The sequence below is a fragment of the Camelus ferus genome, chromosome 9, assembly GCF_009834535.1.
Source record: "Camelus ferus isolate YT-003-E chromosome 9, BCGSAC_Cfer_1.0, whole genome shotgun sequence".
NCBI classification, from domain to species: domain Eukaryota; kingdom Metazoa; phylum Chordata; class Mammalia; order Artiodactyla; family Camelidae; genus Camelus; species Camelus ferus.
The window spans coordinates 54720948-54737861 of record NC_045704.1 but is presented as its reverse complement, the minus strand read 5'-3'; the positions used below and the strand labels follow the sequence as shown (position 1 = coordinate 54737861).

At 51.5% G+C, this 16914-nt stretch overlaps 1 protein-coding gene across 1 annotated transcript in view; it reads right to left on the bottom strand.

The window, feature by feature from the left end:
- PLCG2 (phospholipase C gamma 2) overlaps positions 1–15945 on the bottom strand; it is a 142870-nt gene extending 126925 nt beyond the window's left edge. The window contains exons 1-2 of the mRNA XM_032486846.1: positions 15807–15945; positions 10454–10691 (exon numbers count right to left, since the gene is read on the bottom strand). Of these exons, the coding sequence (XP_032342737.1) occupies positions 10454–10646 (193 nt within the window). The 5' untranslated portion in view covers positions 10647–10691; positions 15807–15945. The remainder of the gene's footprint in view (positions 1–10453; positions 10692–15806) is intronic.
- Positions 15946–16914: the final 969 nt, after the last annotated feature.

Here is a 16914-nt window from a genome sequence, read left to right as displayed (position 1 = left end):
GTTTGTCATCTTTGTCTCTACACCGATCTCAACATTGAAAATAACTCATAAGAGAAAAAGGTGGTCACAATAAAGCACAAAATGAAAAAGGCACATTACCGAAGAGTATTATGAAAGGATTACATTTTGTAAAAATGTATCTATGTTTTGTGTAAAAAAAAAGAAACAACAAACCTGGAAGAGTTAAACCAAGAGCAAACACACATCCCTCCGGGCTGGGCGGGGGTGAAGAGGTTGTATTCCTCACAGGTTAGATAGAGTTGACGTTTTACTAATGGATACATGTTACTTCAAGGAGAACAAAGTGAGAGCCGTTTTAATCAGGGGAAATCAAACAAAGTCAGAGGAGTCCCACTCAGAGCTGTCTTCAACAGAAAGTCAGTGTAACTTTCGCCCTCGGCCACTCCAGCTCAGGGCTCCTTGCCTCCCCAGGGACACGCCAGGTCCTCGTTCCCACTGGCAGAGGCTGGCAGCAGGCCTGCAGTGGCCTGGAGTGGCCGAGTGTGGTGGTCAGGTGACATCTGGCTGGTGAAATCCAACTGGAGTGAGAAGATGAAGCAGGGAGACCCCAGTGGGACCCCGGACCTGAGGTGGGCGTCTCCCCGGAGAGCCCTGCCGGCCTCCTCCTGCTGCATGGCCTGTGATGTCTCTAACTATGCTGGTTCCCATTCCACAGAGCACCACATTCCCACACTTTTCTTTCTCAGAACAGAATCCTTCACACGCAGACACTTCACCCCCAAAACTCACTCCCGCCCGTGACCACCAGCATACCTTGTGCAGGATGAAACCAGCGCCTCACAGTTTCTTCCCAACTGTGCAGAGAGCGCAGACAAGGCCTCCGGCTCTAAACTGGCATCATCGCCGATTTCGTTTACGGAACTTCACCCCTGCCCGGAGGACACTCCTCCCCAAGTCCAGGCCTCCCCAGCCTTGCAGAAGGACAAAGGCAAGGAGTTGAGCTGCCCGCTGACACCCAGGCTCAAACCCAAGGAACCTTAACCCTGTTGGACCCCAACCCACGTGCATTAGGAGATGGTGGCCTCAGTCGGGGAGGGCTACACCGCAGTCCCGGCCGCGCCCCTGCGCACACACAAATGGGTCGGACAGGCTGTCAAGTGCACATGATGTATGTCACGAGCACTTAATCCTCACTACCATCCTATGGGTAGCCCTAATGTTATCCATCTCACAGGTGAGAAAACTGAGGCACAAAGGGGGAGGAATGGGTTGCCCAGGGTCACACAGCCAGTAAGCACAGGCCTAGGCTGGAACTGTCATATGTGGTTAAAGAAGAAGTTGTCGCAGAGATGCCCTATCTTGACTCCAGACACCACCATCTCTGGGGAAAAGGGGCGACAGAGGTTGAGAGGGCATCCAAGTCCTTCCCTGATTCGACTGCTGACCACATCTCTGGGAAGCGCCCACTGCAGGTCAGGCATGGGCCAGGCGCTGGGGATTCCTCCCTGGTGAGCAGGACAGACGGATCCCTGGCCTCTCCTAGAGCTCACAGCCTGGGATGATGAGGACCCAGGGCCTGGCTCCAGGATAACCCACTGGCAGGGGGCAAGACATCAGGATTTCTGACTCTAATTTCAAGCTGCACTGCACTTGGGTTTCTTACAAGACAAAACAAGTCATGTCACTTTGAGAGCCTGATATGCACAAATGCATGCTTACACCTAAGACAGACTGGAGGACCAGGGCGGGGTGGGATGATCTTCTTTCCTAGAGGACTCACCAAGGGGTGCCCCCACTAGTCAGACACGCCTAAGAGATCTGAGCTGCACACACTGAACCTCTAATTATACAAAGTGAGAAACACCTGCCTTCCCGGGGCTTGGCACTACTGCACAGAGGCTCCCCGTGCCAGCCCACTGGCTTCCAGAGCAGATGCGCCCACACTCCAGCTGCGTCTCTCCTCTCCTCACCAACAGCCAGATGGAGCTCTGCGCTGGGACACCGAGATCCCCGGAAGCCAGCGCAAAAGAGACCCCTGTCCACACCCTGCAGCCACAGGAGCACAGAGAACTGGATGGACCACAACTCACCAGATATGTGCAGGGTCTCCCAAAGCGCAGGCTTGATTACTTGGAGTAGAGAATTCAAAGGATGTACTTCTGAGGGATGGGAGAGAAGCATGAGCCATGATAACAAACCTTCCACCGTGCTTCCCCTACCTTCCAAAGGGATTGACCTTCAGGAGCTCAGCAGATCCTCCGACAGACCCTATAAGGTGGGTACTATCAATCTTCTCATTTTGCAGGTGAGCAAACAAAGGCACAGGGAGGTAAATCTCTTGCCCAAGGTCACATAGCAAATAAACACCAGAGTCAGGATTCAAACCCAAGCAGGTTGGCTCCAGTTCCCACTTTTAACCGGGATACAACACTGCCTCTCACGCCTCATCGCCGAGGCTGAGACCAATGCAGTCAGGAAACAAGATGACATTTGGAATAAAATAAAGACTCAAATTCCTGTATGATGAACTCCAGGTTGTCCATGATATTGGCAGCCACACAGATACATCAACCACTGTGCTCACCCTCCTCCCCCTCAGGTCCATTTTAGAGGGGAGTGTATTAGTTTGCTAGGGCTGCTGTAACCAAATACCCCAATTGGGTGGCTTAAACAACAGAAATGCACTGAGGCTGAAGTCTGAGATCAAGGTGTTGCAGGGTTGGTTCCTTTTGTGGGCTGTGAGGGAGAATCAGTTCCCTGATTCCCCCCTAGCTTTTGGTGATGCTGGCAACCCTCAGTGTTCCCAAGCTTACAGAGACATCAGCCCAACCTCTGTGTCCATCACACATAGCCTCTCTCCGTGTGTGCGTGCACATGTGTGCTCACGTGCGTGTCCTCTTCTTGTAAGGACACCAGTCGTGTATTAGTCGTATGGGATTGGGGGCCCACTCTGTGCCAGTATGACCTCCTCTTAACTAATTACATCTTCAATGATCCTATTTCCAAATCAGGTCACATTCTAAGGTCTGGGGGGTTAGGGCTTCAACGTGTGAATCTGGAGGTGAAACACATTTCAACTCCTAACAGGGACCCACCTCTGCTCAGAAGCCCTGAAGAAGTCAGACCATGTTCTCTAACAGGAGGCCCATCTCACCCACCCTCCTCACCAAAGCTGACCAGACAGGACATTGGTCTCGAAAGCAGCCAATCCCTGTGCACTGGCTCAAAAGACACAGCCAATCAGAGGCCTCTCTCAGGTGTCCATCGTTAGGAGGCTGGGAAACCAGGTCTTTGCTCATGGGACTCAACAGAGTTAAGATATGGAGCTCTGCTGGAGACAGTCCAGACACAGCTTTGAGGAAACCTAGGACGGCCGACGAGCACACACACCACCACCACCCCACCCCACCCCCGCTGTGGAGGGACATCACCACCAGAGGCTCCTGTCGCAGACAGGATGGGAGAGTCCGCAGTGCCACCATTTCCCCTTCCCAGCAGGCCCGGGGTGAGGCTGGTCATTTTCCTGAATCCTACAAGAGTCCCTAAATCCACACAGCCATTCTACTCTCTCGTCATTGTTGGGGCTCCTGCAGCCATTGCTGCATCCTCCAAATTTAGGGGCTGTGGAAGAGCCCAGGGGGTGCCCACCAAGCCCACTTCCTGTACTTCCTGGCATACACTGGGGTCACGTTTCCCAGCATCTTTTGTAGCCAGTCATGGGCCTAGTTCTGGTCGACGGAAAGTGGGAGGCCAGGCCTGACTCATAAAACCTCCTAAGCCACCCTCCACTCTTCCTCTTCCCCAGTGTGCAGGCTGGACACAGAGGATCCTGCAGTGGCCTCAGATGCCTGAGGGGATGTTGGTGCCACCGGACAGCAGATCCCACCCCCCAACCCCACTGGATCATGACTTGAGTGAAAAACTTGTATCGTATTAAGAAAGCATTTGTCACTGCAGTTAGTCCCCCTTGACTAATACAGGAGCTTTACTGCTGTGCCCTCTGCCCAGAATGCTCTCCCCTCAGAGCTTCCCATGGCTCCCACCTTACCACCCTCCAAGTCTCAGCTCAAATGTCACCTCCACAGAGGGGCTTCCCTGAGGCTTGCCCTACTAAAACAGCACCCTTCGCTGGTTACTCTGTCATAGTGTGCTGTTTCTTCCCTTCCTAGCATCCACCCCAATCCAAAATGACTGAATGGTTTAGTCTGGCTTTTTCTCTCTTTCCTATGAAGCCATAAGCTCCTCCGGGGATCTACACCATCCTGGTCACCACGCTGTAACCAGTGACAAGCATCACACCCAGCACACACCAAGTCCCCCTGGAGTATCTGCTAAATCAACAAAGGGACGAATTCCAAGAACATCAAGTGATCATCATCCAGGACAGAAGACAATCGTTGAAAAAACACAGGAACCAGTTATTCAACTGAAGAGCATCCAAGCAGGTCTGTACCAATGTCAGGAATAAAAACAGCAGCTCTATTTCTCACACCAGGGGGTTCCAGCACGGAGAACACATATCCTGGAAGGGGTCGGAACGACCCATTTGGGTGTAGGATGGAAACGATTTCAGTATAAAACCGGAAGTTCTCATATGCAGCTCATCCTTTCTACAAGGCCCGTTCCCATTAAGTCTGATGAAGACAAGAGCAGCGAACTCCTGAGCACCTCCCTCCTCTGTGCCTCACACTGTTGAGAGCAGATCACACGTATTACTCCACTGAATCCTCACCAGAGCCTCAGGAGACAGGCTCCTTTATTATCCTCATTTCCAAGAGGTGACATGGTTGGGTGCAAGGTCACAGCACAACTAAGCGGCAGGGCTGGGATTTGAACCCAGGCACTGGGGCTCCAGGTCTGTGCTGCTGTTGACCATAACTGCACAACTATCACCAAAACACAAGTGAGCTTAGACACACAGAGGGGCACTGGCTGAAGCTTATTTCTGATGGGACACTTGACTGAAGGAGCTTGGCGATGACTTGCAGACAACAGATTTATTCTTAGAGGATGACAGTGATGAGCATCTGCCTCTCCAGTGTTGTGAAAACATTTTGTTAAAATAAGAACTTGTCAAAAATATTCATTTTTTTAAGGGATAAGGAGCCCAAGGGTGGATTTCAGAAGAAGCCAAGATCCAACACAACTCCATCTCAGTGCCGCTGGCTCTGTCAGCACCAGTTCCCACTGCGGGGTCTCCCGCAGGCATGTCTGACTTCCCACTAACCAGGTACTTCTCAAGTCTCCTTCCTCTTGGCATCTCAGCATCCAGCAGAGTGTGTCCTCTGCCCGCATAAGAAGCAAAGTCTGAATGAAGCTGTCATTCTTGGGTCCCCAGCCGGTGCTTCTCCATCCCACACAGAACGGAAACATCTCTGAGATGACACAGGAGGAGGATGCAAACACAGAGCAGAAGATTTGAGACCCCAAAGGCACACAGAGCAAGTGCAAACTGTAGTGCTGCCCCTTCCGGGATGTGTGGCCCTGGGAGTGTCACTGAGTCTCCCCAGGACTCAGTTTCCTCATAAATAAAGTGGGGGTGATTCCTGCAACACAGGATCTCTGTGAGGATTTAATGAGCAGTTACACATGATGTGCTTACACAAGGCTTAGTGTGGACAGTATTTACCAGGGGTGGCTCTCATCAGCAACAATGTCACCATCATCATCATCATCATTATTATTATTAGGCAGGTAAGCCAAGTACCTAATACCCGGGAAACAGAACTGCTCCTGTTTTTCAGATTCCCTCATTCACAGGCAGCCACAACTTGCCAAAACTAAGCAGACGGAGAAAACATGCATAAGCAGAAGTGAAACCTTGAGGATAAAAGCCTATTCAGTCGAGAGGGACACAGCCAGCCCCATCCAGACTCCACAACCAGGTGGCACCACGCCGGCTCCCCAGACACATTCCAGGCCTCCCAAATGGGCAGGATGCAAAAGGACCCCAAACGTTCAACTCAGAAAGGCCTCGAGTGGGCTACTTTCTCCCTGGAGCCTGCTCCACTGGTGTCCCTGGAAGGAAGGAAAACCACAGAGACAGCCCTTCCAGCAGCTCCACGCATGGACTCCTCCCCTACACCCAGAGACTGGTAGGGAGGCCAGTGCAGGAAGGAACCCAGGGCACCACCTTGCCCAGCAGCCTGGGGAAGCGAACGGGGAGAGCGACGGCCAAGAGGTGAGCAGCTGGCTGAAGATCATCTTCTTTATCAGAAGCCTAGGCCTTGGGACTTCCAACTTATTAAAATATGTACACTTTACATACATATAAAATATATACACATAATAAAATCCATTTAACTCTCACCCAGTAAGATAAGGACTATTATTATCTCACTTGGCCAATAGGGAAACCGAGACACAGAGAAGTCAAACAACTTGCCTTGGATCAAACAGCACCTAGTAGGGGTTGGGCAGGGAGTTGAGCTATAAGTCTGGATCCAAAGTCCAGGTGCCTAATGGTTGCTCAGCTCCAAGGTGGCCGCCATAAATTCCCTCCCGCCCTGGATGTTCTCTGAGCCTGACCTGGCCTTGGTGACCTGAGGTGGAGCAAGGGGCTTTCTGGGACTTCTTGGACTAGGTCTTAAGAAGACCTGCAGCTTCTGCCTACGGCTCTTGGAACATGCACCCTGGAGGGACACCGGGCACCTGTAAGAAGTCCCACTACCCTGGGACCACCACGCCATAGGTGCTCAGTCAACATTTCCAGCTGAGCCCAGTCTTCTAGCCATCACCATCACGGCGCCAGACATGGGAGTGAAGATTCTGGAACTTTCCAGACCAGGTGACATAGGAGTTGAGCACCGCTCCGTCCAGGCCACAAAGAGTAGGACAATCACCCAGCTGAGCCCTGCCCAAATCTCTGACACACAAACCTACTCTCTTGCATCCAATGGCACCTACTGGTCCCACCTGAGAACAGCCATCCTGCCGGCCACCTGGCAAGCCCCTCCCTCGACTCTCCACACAAGCAGCTCCTCTGCTACGAGGCCTCCCCCGACTCCCTACCACCTCCTCCCTACCCCGATGGACAAGAGCCCGCCTTCCTCACCCGGTACCCAGCACAGAGCCACACCGCGGTACCAGCAGCACAATCCTGCAACAGCTGGTTGCTGCATCTGTTTTCCTCCAGGGCAGGGACTCTCCATCCTTCCCCCTTCCTCTCAGCAGAATCTAGCATCCAATATGACGGCTCATATGGGCTCAGTAAATGAAACAACTCCATCATGACAGGGTCCAAAGAGATAACAAGTACACCCAGTGACATTTTATAGTTCTAAGCACAGCAAACAGGTGACTTCAGACCAGGGTTTCTCAACCTTGGGACCACTGACATGTTATACTGGATAATTCGGAACGGGGCGGGGGGGCTGTCCTGTGCATCATACGATGTTTAGCAGTACCCTTGGCCTCAACCCACTAGATTCTAGAAACAACCCCCCATCCCAAGTAATCACAACTAAAAATATCCCCAGACATTGCCAAATGCCCCTGGGTGGTGGGCTGGACTCTCGCAGGCTAAAAACCACTCACTGCCTTGGACAGGGGGACCCACGGGTGTCTACCTTCACCCAGGCCTGCACAGGGGCTGTGACACCTGCCCAGAGGTCACACACCACTTGCTAATTATCTTCTCAGGGGAGCACCATTTCTAAGCTCTTAACTCCCCAAAACTGGCTTTTTCTGGCACTTTCCAAACACCAACACAGCCATCTCACACAGGCCTGCCAGCGCATGTTCAAAAATGCAAACGTGATCCCATCACTCCTCTTCTGAAAACCCTTTGGTGGATCCCTTCCACTCTCCAGAAAAATCCAAACACCCATGCAAGACTCGGCTTCCCTGGACAAACTGGATGCCACTCGTCAGCAACCACAGCGGCAAAAATCTAACAGCAGCAGTTGCCGCGGGTCCAGTGCGTATCCTGTGCTACACACCGCGTCCAGCCCTCTGACGTTCCAACTCATTTATTCATTCCCAACTGTAACCCTGCGGGGGGGACACCAATTATTATTCCCATTCTACAGATTAGAGAATTCAACCTCAGAAAGTGGATGTAACTTGCTTGCAGTCACACAGCAAAGCTCATCAAGAGGTGCTGGAAGTCAGACTCCACGCTGCTGGTACCTAATCGACCAAGGCTTCATGAGGATGGGAATCGAACTTAATGACTGCTGTCGCTCCAGTACCTAGAAGAGCACCTGGCAGAGCAGGCATTCGAATGTGGAAGCATGGAGCGATGGACAGACAGAGGGACGGAGGGAGTCTCTAGAGCAGTACCTACCAAACGTGGCAGCTACCAGGACCACCTGGGGGCTTATTAAAACACTGAATCCCAAGCAACCTAGTGAGTGAAAGTCACCCTCAGCCACTCCAAGGAGAAGGAGGAAATGCTTTTAGTTAATGAGTGGGGAGAAATATACAGTGTGTGGATTTCAGGAGCCAAAATCCTGTCTCATGCCTATCAGAACTTCCCAGAGAAACTTCCAGGACCCTGTACCTTTAAATGCCCCCTGCTCCAGGTGTTTCTGATGTTCAGCCAGGCTTGGGACCCACAGGCCAAGAAGAGAAGGGACCAGCTGTCCACTTTCAGTGCAGCACCCCAGTATTTACCGCTGGAAGGCCCCCGCCCCAGCCCAGCTGCAACAGGTTTCTGGGCCACCTGGGAGGTCACGTGTGGCCAATGCAAACCAAGCTGGGGGGAAAGTTGACTGCCCCCACACACGGGCACTTTCAAAGCAGGGCTTCTGGCTCTGTGCCGGAAGGGCCAGGAGAAACATTTCGGAACAGCCATTTAATTTCAGTTGTGACAAGAGGAAGCAAATGAAGAACTCCGCCAAGCCATCAGAGTCCGCCTGTGAATGGCCGCGTTCAGAGAGCCATCCAGTGTGGATGAGGGTGTGGAGAACAGGAGCTACTCCCAGCACCTCGTGGGCCTCTGTGGGATGTGGTCAAACTGTCTTTTAAAGGCATCTACCCAAGAGAAACAAAAACATACAGCCACACAAAAAACCATTCACGAATGCTTACAGCAGCATGATTTGTCATAGCCAAAGAGTGCCAACAACCCAAAATGTCCATCAACAAACGAATGGATAAACAAATTGTGGAATACCTACATAATGGAATACTACTCAGCCACATACAGGACATCCACAATGTGGATGAACCTTGGAAACAAGATGTTAAGTAAAAGAAGCCAGTCACAAATGAATTATACTATATAATCCCATTTACTGGAAATGTCCAGAACAGAGAAATTAGAGAGATAGAAAGGAGATTAATGGTTGCTTAGGGGAAGAGGATGAGGAATAGAGGGATGGTTAAAGGGATAGTTAAAGGGTACAGAGTTTCTTTTTCAGGTGATAAAATGTTCTACAACTGTTTGTGGTGGTGGCTGCACTTATCTGGGAATACACTGAATTGTTCACTTTAAATAAATGAATTACATGGTATGTGAATTATATCTCAATAAAGCTGTTATCGGAAAAAAAAAAAAGAAGAATGCAAGTACAGTTGCTGAAGCTAATAGCAACAGACTGGGAAAGCCCAAAATGTCCATCTCTAGGGGTTAAACTGTTACACTGTAGCCAGAACGCTATGTGACCATGAAAGAATAAGGCAGGCCACTATGCCAGTAAGAAATCACCTCCAAGGTAATTGTTAAATTAAAAAAAGAAATCAAAGTGCAGAAGTATATGCAGTAGGTACCCATTCATGTAAAAACACATGACACACATTATACACGCACAGAATACTCCTGGAAGACCAAAGAACTTGGTGATGAGCTTGCCTCTGGAGCATGGGGTGGGGCTGTGGAAGAGGGACATTTATTTACGAGCCACCTGATCGTCCCCAAAGTGTGCATTTTAATTTTTCCATTAAAAAGTAGTCAACAAAAATTCAAATGAAAGCAAGTCTCTGCAACCAAAAATTGCTTCAGGCATCTTACTCTATGAAAAACAGTCTTAGAAACTTTAGGAACTGAGTCAACTGCCCGATCTAAGCGGGGTAGGGGAAAGGAAGACACCTCCACTGGGACCAGAATTTCATTTGAGAGCGACGGAGCATTGAGTGATGCGCTCCGTCCCTCTGGGGCTACGGTACAGGCCTGTCGCTCTGCTGTTTGCAGTAAAATCCAGCAGACATTTGGCTACAAAGCTCTGTCCAGTTAGTCCCTGAGTGAGCAGACAGCTTGACCATCAAATGGTCCCTGAGGCTGTCAGACAGGGAGCCCATCCTCTGCCAGTCCAGGTGAGCTGTCTGGATGTCACTTCCAATGTGGCCCACGCAGCCTCTGTCACTTCATCAGGGCTTTCCTGGCTGAATTCCCCCCACCTGTTCCAAACCCCATCAGAGACCCAGGCCAAGTGGCCCCACTTTCATTTTCAGAAGAACAGAAGGTATCAAACCAACAACTGCAGAGACAACGGATCGGGGCAAGAGGATGAGAAGGAGCCCGGCCACGCTGCCCGGCGCAGGTACTCACAGAAACCCTCGATCTTGTCAGCGGTCTTGCTCCAGGCCACCTGCCGCGTCTCCATGATCACCTGGACGGTCCTCCGCTCCGGGGTAGACTTGCGGGAGCTGAACACGGTCATGACTGTGCCCAGCTCCAGGGCTCTCTTGATCTGACTCTTCTCATATTCTGGGAGGCTGTCCACATTGGCCATGGTGCTCATGGTCGGCCACTCCAGGGGGAGGGCAGGCACGAGGGAGTAAGGGGGCTGGAAGGGCAGAATAAAGGTGTGAACTGGTTTTAGTTAACTGAGCAGGATGTAGTGAACAGGGCTCTGATTTCAAGGGCCAAAATCCTGTCTCACACCCATTAGAAAGAGTTTGGGGAGATGGTTCCAATGGCAGGGATTCACTAACCACTAGGAGAGCCCAGGCCGGGCACAGCGGTTTAAATGGAAGTGAGGTGTGGGAGGAGCCCTTGACCTCAGTGACCCAACCGTTATCCTGGCTTTGAATAAGCAAATCACCCCAGCCTGGCAGTCACCCCTTCCCTCTCCATGCACTTTTATGCTGTGGAACATTTGAATAGCCAAAGCAGCCCAGACTGGCTCCTGCCCACATCGCCCCATCCTTTTCTGTCCTGCCTAGAGACTTCTAACCATCATCCTTTTACTTCCCCAGTGAAGTTGGCAACAGGGAAAAATAAACCTTCAGGATGTGTCCATGGAGACCTCTGCATGGAAATGGGACCAAAAGGGCAGAAAACAGCAGGGCCCAGTGGCCTCACATTCAAATCCTGGTGTAGGGTCCTGCTGACTGTGTGGTCCTGGGTGAGCAGTATGACCTCAGTGAGTCCCAGTTTTCATCCCTTCTAAAATGCGAGGGTCGGGACAGTTAGGAAGCCACCTGCAGAGCACCGGGGTGAAGCTCAGCATCCAGGAGGTGTTCTCAGTCACCCCTCATCCTCATGCACAGTCGACGTTTTGCAGAGAGGTGTTTGGGCCCCCAATCTCAGAGCCTCCCTCATGCCCGCATCCAATGTCCCAGCAAATCCAATTCAATCAGTCTGTCCACTTCACTGATTGCTCCTAGGATCTCATACTTGGGTCATTCTAATCATCTGCTAACTGGTCTCCCTGCTTCCACTCCTGCCTCCAAAGTCAACTCCCAGACCAGGAGCCAGAAGGATGCTCTAAGAATAAGGGTGAAATCTTATTGCTCCCTGAGCCCTGGCTCTGCGTGCGCACGCACGACACACACACACACACACACACACCCATTCCGCCTCCCAAACGCCCAAAGACTCACTGGCCCTAGCTCAGAAGGCACTTGACTGTAGGTTTCCAGATCGCAGACTCCACCAAGTCATTTACACGCCTCAGGGCACACTTCCACGATTGTTCAGGGGAAGATAACAGATTAAAGAACCTCTAATGGTTCTCATAAGGATTCAACCAGATGATATGTCTCAGCCCTTAAAACAAAGATGCAAAGTCAGTGCTCCCGAGATTAAGCTCCTGCTTCAGCCACCATCAACTGTTCCGGGTATCTCTCTCATCTCCCCTCCTCCAAACCCCTTCAGGCTCCCACAGCTGTTACTCTGTAGACAATCCCCAATTCAGCCAGGGCTGTCTGGGCCTCCTCGCCAAGTTGCGCAAAACCAGGGCCTCAGTTCCCTCAGCTGTGTAATGGGGATGACAGTCCCACCCTCCAGGGGCGCTGAGAGGACGAGCCCCCAGTATCTAGCAGGGCCTCTGATAATATCAATCAGCCAATTGCTCAAGGCGTTAATAAAGCGTCAACTCCACGCCAGGCGAAGAGCTGGGGACTTGTATGCAAATGAGGGGGTGGAAGGAGGGGCCCAGGCCTCATCCTTTGCCCCTTCCTCCCCCCACCTCACACCCAGCGCCAAAGGCACCTCGGCAGGTGTGCTGACAGCCCAAAGATAAAATCGTGAATGACACCTGCTCTCTGCCCATTTGGAAACAGACCAGTCAGCTCAATGGTCCTAACGTAAAGAGTAAGGGCAGCAGCAGGGACACAAGGGTGGGGGCATTAAGGGAGAAGCAGGAAAGGGCCCCCAGCTTAGTATGGGGTGAGGCTGGGAGCTTAGAGCACTCAGAGAAAGCTTCTGGGGAAAGAGGGTGTCTGAATTCCAATCTTTAGGAAAGATGAAGCAGGAGGGAACAGCCTAGTCAGAGAAACGGACTCAAGCAAAGGCCCAGCGGCAGGACTAATTGTTCCAAGAAGTCCGGCTGACAGTGAGGCTCCCCGCTACCGAAGTCCAGCTGACAGTGAGGCTCCCCGCTACCGCCCTCTAATCCAGGTCAGGGGATGAACAAGGTGCCTGTGGCAATACTCACCCTGCTAAATTAACTGTTAATTGGCCCTCCCAGGTGCCTGCACCTACCATATCTGGTTCATCTCATTTATCTCAATGAGAAACACCAGAAGTGAAAACTCAAGTCCCTGGAGGTGAAGTTATGTGATTCAGGTCTCGAAGACATGTGGCAACACCAGGTTGGGAACCCTGGTCTAAATCTCACACCCCGACTCCTTTAGCACCTGCCTTCTGGAATTCAGAATCTGGTGGTAAATCTGGCCAGACAGTAAGTAATTAATTTGGCAAAGAAGTCAAAGGACTTGTCCAAGGTCACAGCGCTGGAACGTGTCAGAACCAGGATTTGAACCTGGCCCAAACTCTGCCACCCTTCACCATGCTGAGCACCCTCAACCAGGCACCTCCTGACTTCTCCACTCCCAGTTCTTAAGGCCCACGTGCAGCAGGGCACAGAAAACACCACCCATTAAACTGGCCAACTGGGAGGCACCAGGGCCCTCAGTTCTTCCTGACCCTGGGAGGGCCTTGGACTTAACCTTCCCAGGAGTCTGGTTACTTCCTGATCAGGAAGCCCAGTGGACTGGCTCAACCATAATCAAGTCTGCAATGTCCCTTCCCCAAGAACTGGGAAGACACTCTCATGGCCACAAGATCCTTGGAGTCAACCACCAGAATCCACCGCTCCCAACTCAGGCTTCCAGAGTTCAATGCTTCAGCAACTATAGCAAAGCAGCCTCCGAGGCCTTGACCCCAGGGGAGGGTACTAGCCATCACAGGCAATTTCCATTTTGCTTCTGCTTTCAAAAAGAAAAGAAAAGAAACAGCCCTGAAATCCCTTTTTTGTTCCTGTTTCTCATCCTCCCTGGGTAACTCTGTAAAATGACTTATGGTGTAAATACAAACATGGCTGAGATTTACTAAGATTCGACTTTTCATGTCCTTCTCTTTGAAATAAACTTCTGGGATACAAGGACTCAGAACCAGGAAGCAGGGGCGTTTCTTCTCTTCGATGCTCTCTGCACATGTTAAAGAAGCTCAGTACTTCATACAAAATTGCACCAAACAATTCTGTCTAGATTTCGGTACAGTTGCATCCCTCACAGGTAACCACCCCTCCTAACGGCCCAAGGGTTGTTACTGCGACATCTCACACCCACTGTGCAGCAACAGGGTGGCAGATATTTTCACTGCAGGAACCAGCAGGGTCAGAGCCATGGCAGGTAGGAATGCTCGTTAGTTCAAATTTTTTAGGGTAACCTGTGAGCGTCTATTAAAACATAAAACATGCATTGCTTTCATCCAGCTTATGTGCAGAAACACACACACAAATGTTCACAGAAGTATCATTTGTAACAGAAAAAAAGAAAGAAAAAAAAAACCCAGGAAACAATTCAACTGCTCATGAATGAAGTGGGGAGGGGAGGGGGGATCCCTTAAATGATGGGACATGCACATTAAAGAATGCTGAGTAGCTACTGGAAAGAATGAAGAAGATTTACAAGCAATTTGATCTGTAAAGACTCATGAGACAGATGAAAAAAGAGTTGCAAACTAGTAAGTATAAACATAATATAATTATATTTTTTTAAAAGGTTGTCTGCTTCTAAATCCAGAAGTGGTTACTGTTGGATGAGGGAAGAGGGTAGAGGGGCTGACTTGATTTTGACTGACTTAAGTGGTAACATAATGGATGAATTTTTCTGCTTTGTGTGTTTACTGTTTTCTAAAGTCAGAAGTCTTTTCAAAAGTCTTCTTATCAGCAGTTTCCCACCAACTCCACCCAGCCAAAGGGCTATTCATGGGGGTCCTGACTTTGCTTTTTCCAGAGGAGCTTAACAGGCTCAAGGTCGGAAGGTGGGGGGACAGGGAAGGGGTTGTGGGGAGGGAGCTGCAGCCACCTTAGGCAATTTCAGCATCAATGAAACCTGCAGAGAGTACTGGCCTGAGCTGGTACACATGTGGCACACACGTCTTTGAAACAGGGATAATGGCCTGAGGCCTGCCAGGGACCCCTAAATCAGTCATGACACTGCAAAACTGTAGCGAAGGATGATGAATGGGGCCCCACACAGGGCCTTTAACCAGAGGGTCAAGAACTGGCAGAAATCCAAGCCCCAAATCTCCACAGCCCTGGAATTTAGGCCTGGGTGGCTCCTATATCCAGGGGAAGAAAGTGAGGCTCAGAGATTCTTCAACTTGCCCAAGGTCACAGAGCTGGAACTGAAATTCGAATTAAGTTGACAAACAAGGCCACCTGTTTCCCATGCGCCGTGTCACACACATTCCACCCCTCCCCCCCCATACTTTCTTACTCTGGTTCAAGATCAAGGTGCTAAAAGAGCCCCTCCCAGGCCCCTTCTGGAATCCAGGAGCCAACCCCCCAGTCCAAACGGGACACATCTTTCCCTCGAATTCTTCCGCTATGGGGGTAACAACCTCTTTGGGATTCCAGACCACAAACAGGAAAATGCAGAGACGCGCACACGTAGTTATGCACACCTGTGGGGTGGGAAAGGGAATCATGAATTCCCCGAAAACCCTTATCTCTCAGGGCGAAGGGCTGCGCCTTCTGTGGTATCGCTCTGCCACCTACCCACCCGCAACCACCTGTGTGATACGGGGAAGTGCCAGAGGCCGGCCTGCCTCCTGGAGCCAACAAGCCCGGGGCGCAGAGGTGGCCAGGAAACACTGCCCGACCCCACTCGGGACCCGACGGCCACCGGAGCCTTGAAGACGCACAAGCCACAGAGCAAGTCGCGCTGCTTGCCTCAGTGTTCCCATTCAAAGCCGGGCCTCCCCAGGGCACAGACCGACGAAGTGGCGCCGGCCCAGGGTGAAGTGGCTGGCGATGCCGCCTGGAACCCCGCCGTCACCGCCCGGGCCCCAGGCACCGCGAGCTGGGGCCCCGACAGCGCGCCCCACCCCTGCCTGCGCCAGCTGCGTCCGGGCGCAGATGCCCCCTAGACGCCGTTCCCCGGGCGCTGGTTCCCGGGCGCAGGTCCCCGGGCGCCCGCGTGCTCTCCAGCCCGGCCGGGCCACTCACCTGGCCGCGCCCCCGCCGCGGGTCCCGATTCTGGGGTCCCGCGCGCCGCCGCCCGCCGTCCGGGCTCCGGGCACTCCCTGCCGCGCAAACCCTCCGACGCGGGCGCTGCTACTTCTGCTTCGGCCGCGGTCGCGCGCCACGTGACTCCTCCGGGGCCGCCCCCTGCCCCGGCCCCGGGGCGGGCCCAGCCTGGCCTAGCATCCCCTGGGCCGCCTCCTCCCTGGGGGCGGGCCAGACCTGGGACCCCGCCTCCGCGGGCGGAGGAAGAAACTGAGGCAGGGGGAGAGGATCGACCTGCCCCAAGTCTCCTGCAAGGTGAATAGAAAACTTCCAGACAGACTGGCATTTATGGAGTGCCTACTGCCTACACGTGTTTTACATGCATTTAATATACTCCCCATAATCACCGGGAGTTGGTGATTATGGTCCTAATTTGAAATCACCGCTGAGGCTGCGCTAGTGTCATACAGCTTACTACCTGGGACATGCCGCTTACATACCCTCAGCCAGTTTCCTCATAGGATCAGATAGGATCCGCTAGGATCCAAATAGTGCCAGCCCCAAAAGTTTGTTGAATACTGGGGAATTGATCTCCCATTTTCCCAATAAGATTTTTTATGGCTCACTTTATAAACTTCTAAGCGTATAGATGACATGGCCAAATGCCTAGTTATGGTATTTAGTTGATTTGTTTAACTACACCGAGACTATTTCAAGCCACATATTGTAAGATGTAACATATTCTTTAGGAGAAATATTGCTTTTTCGCATTTTCTGTTTCATGAAGCAATTTTACTCAAACCTTTCATATGCATCTTTGACATACGCCTGTTGTGACTAGAGCGTTTTCCAGTCATCTACAGAGCTGTCAGGACATGTCAGTTCTGCTCTTAAGCCACTTGAGTTACAGCATTTTTTTGAATCTGTGAATGTTGCTCTGGCCAAAAATGTTATATCTGAAGCCACAGGACTCATTCACTGACTAGTAAATCTGAATTCCTTTCTTTCCCTGCTTCTGTCTCAGGGGTGTATCCATTGCAATTACCCCACAGATCACTTACTGCACTGTTTTTAAAAGAAATCTTTGAAAAGTTTGTTAGACCATCAA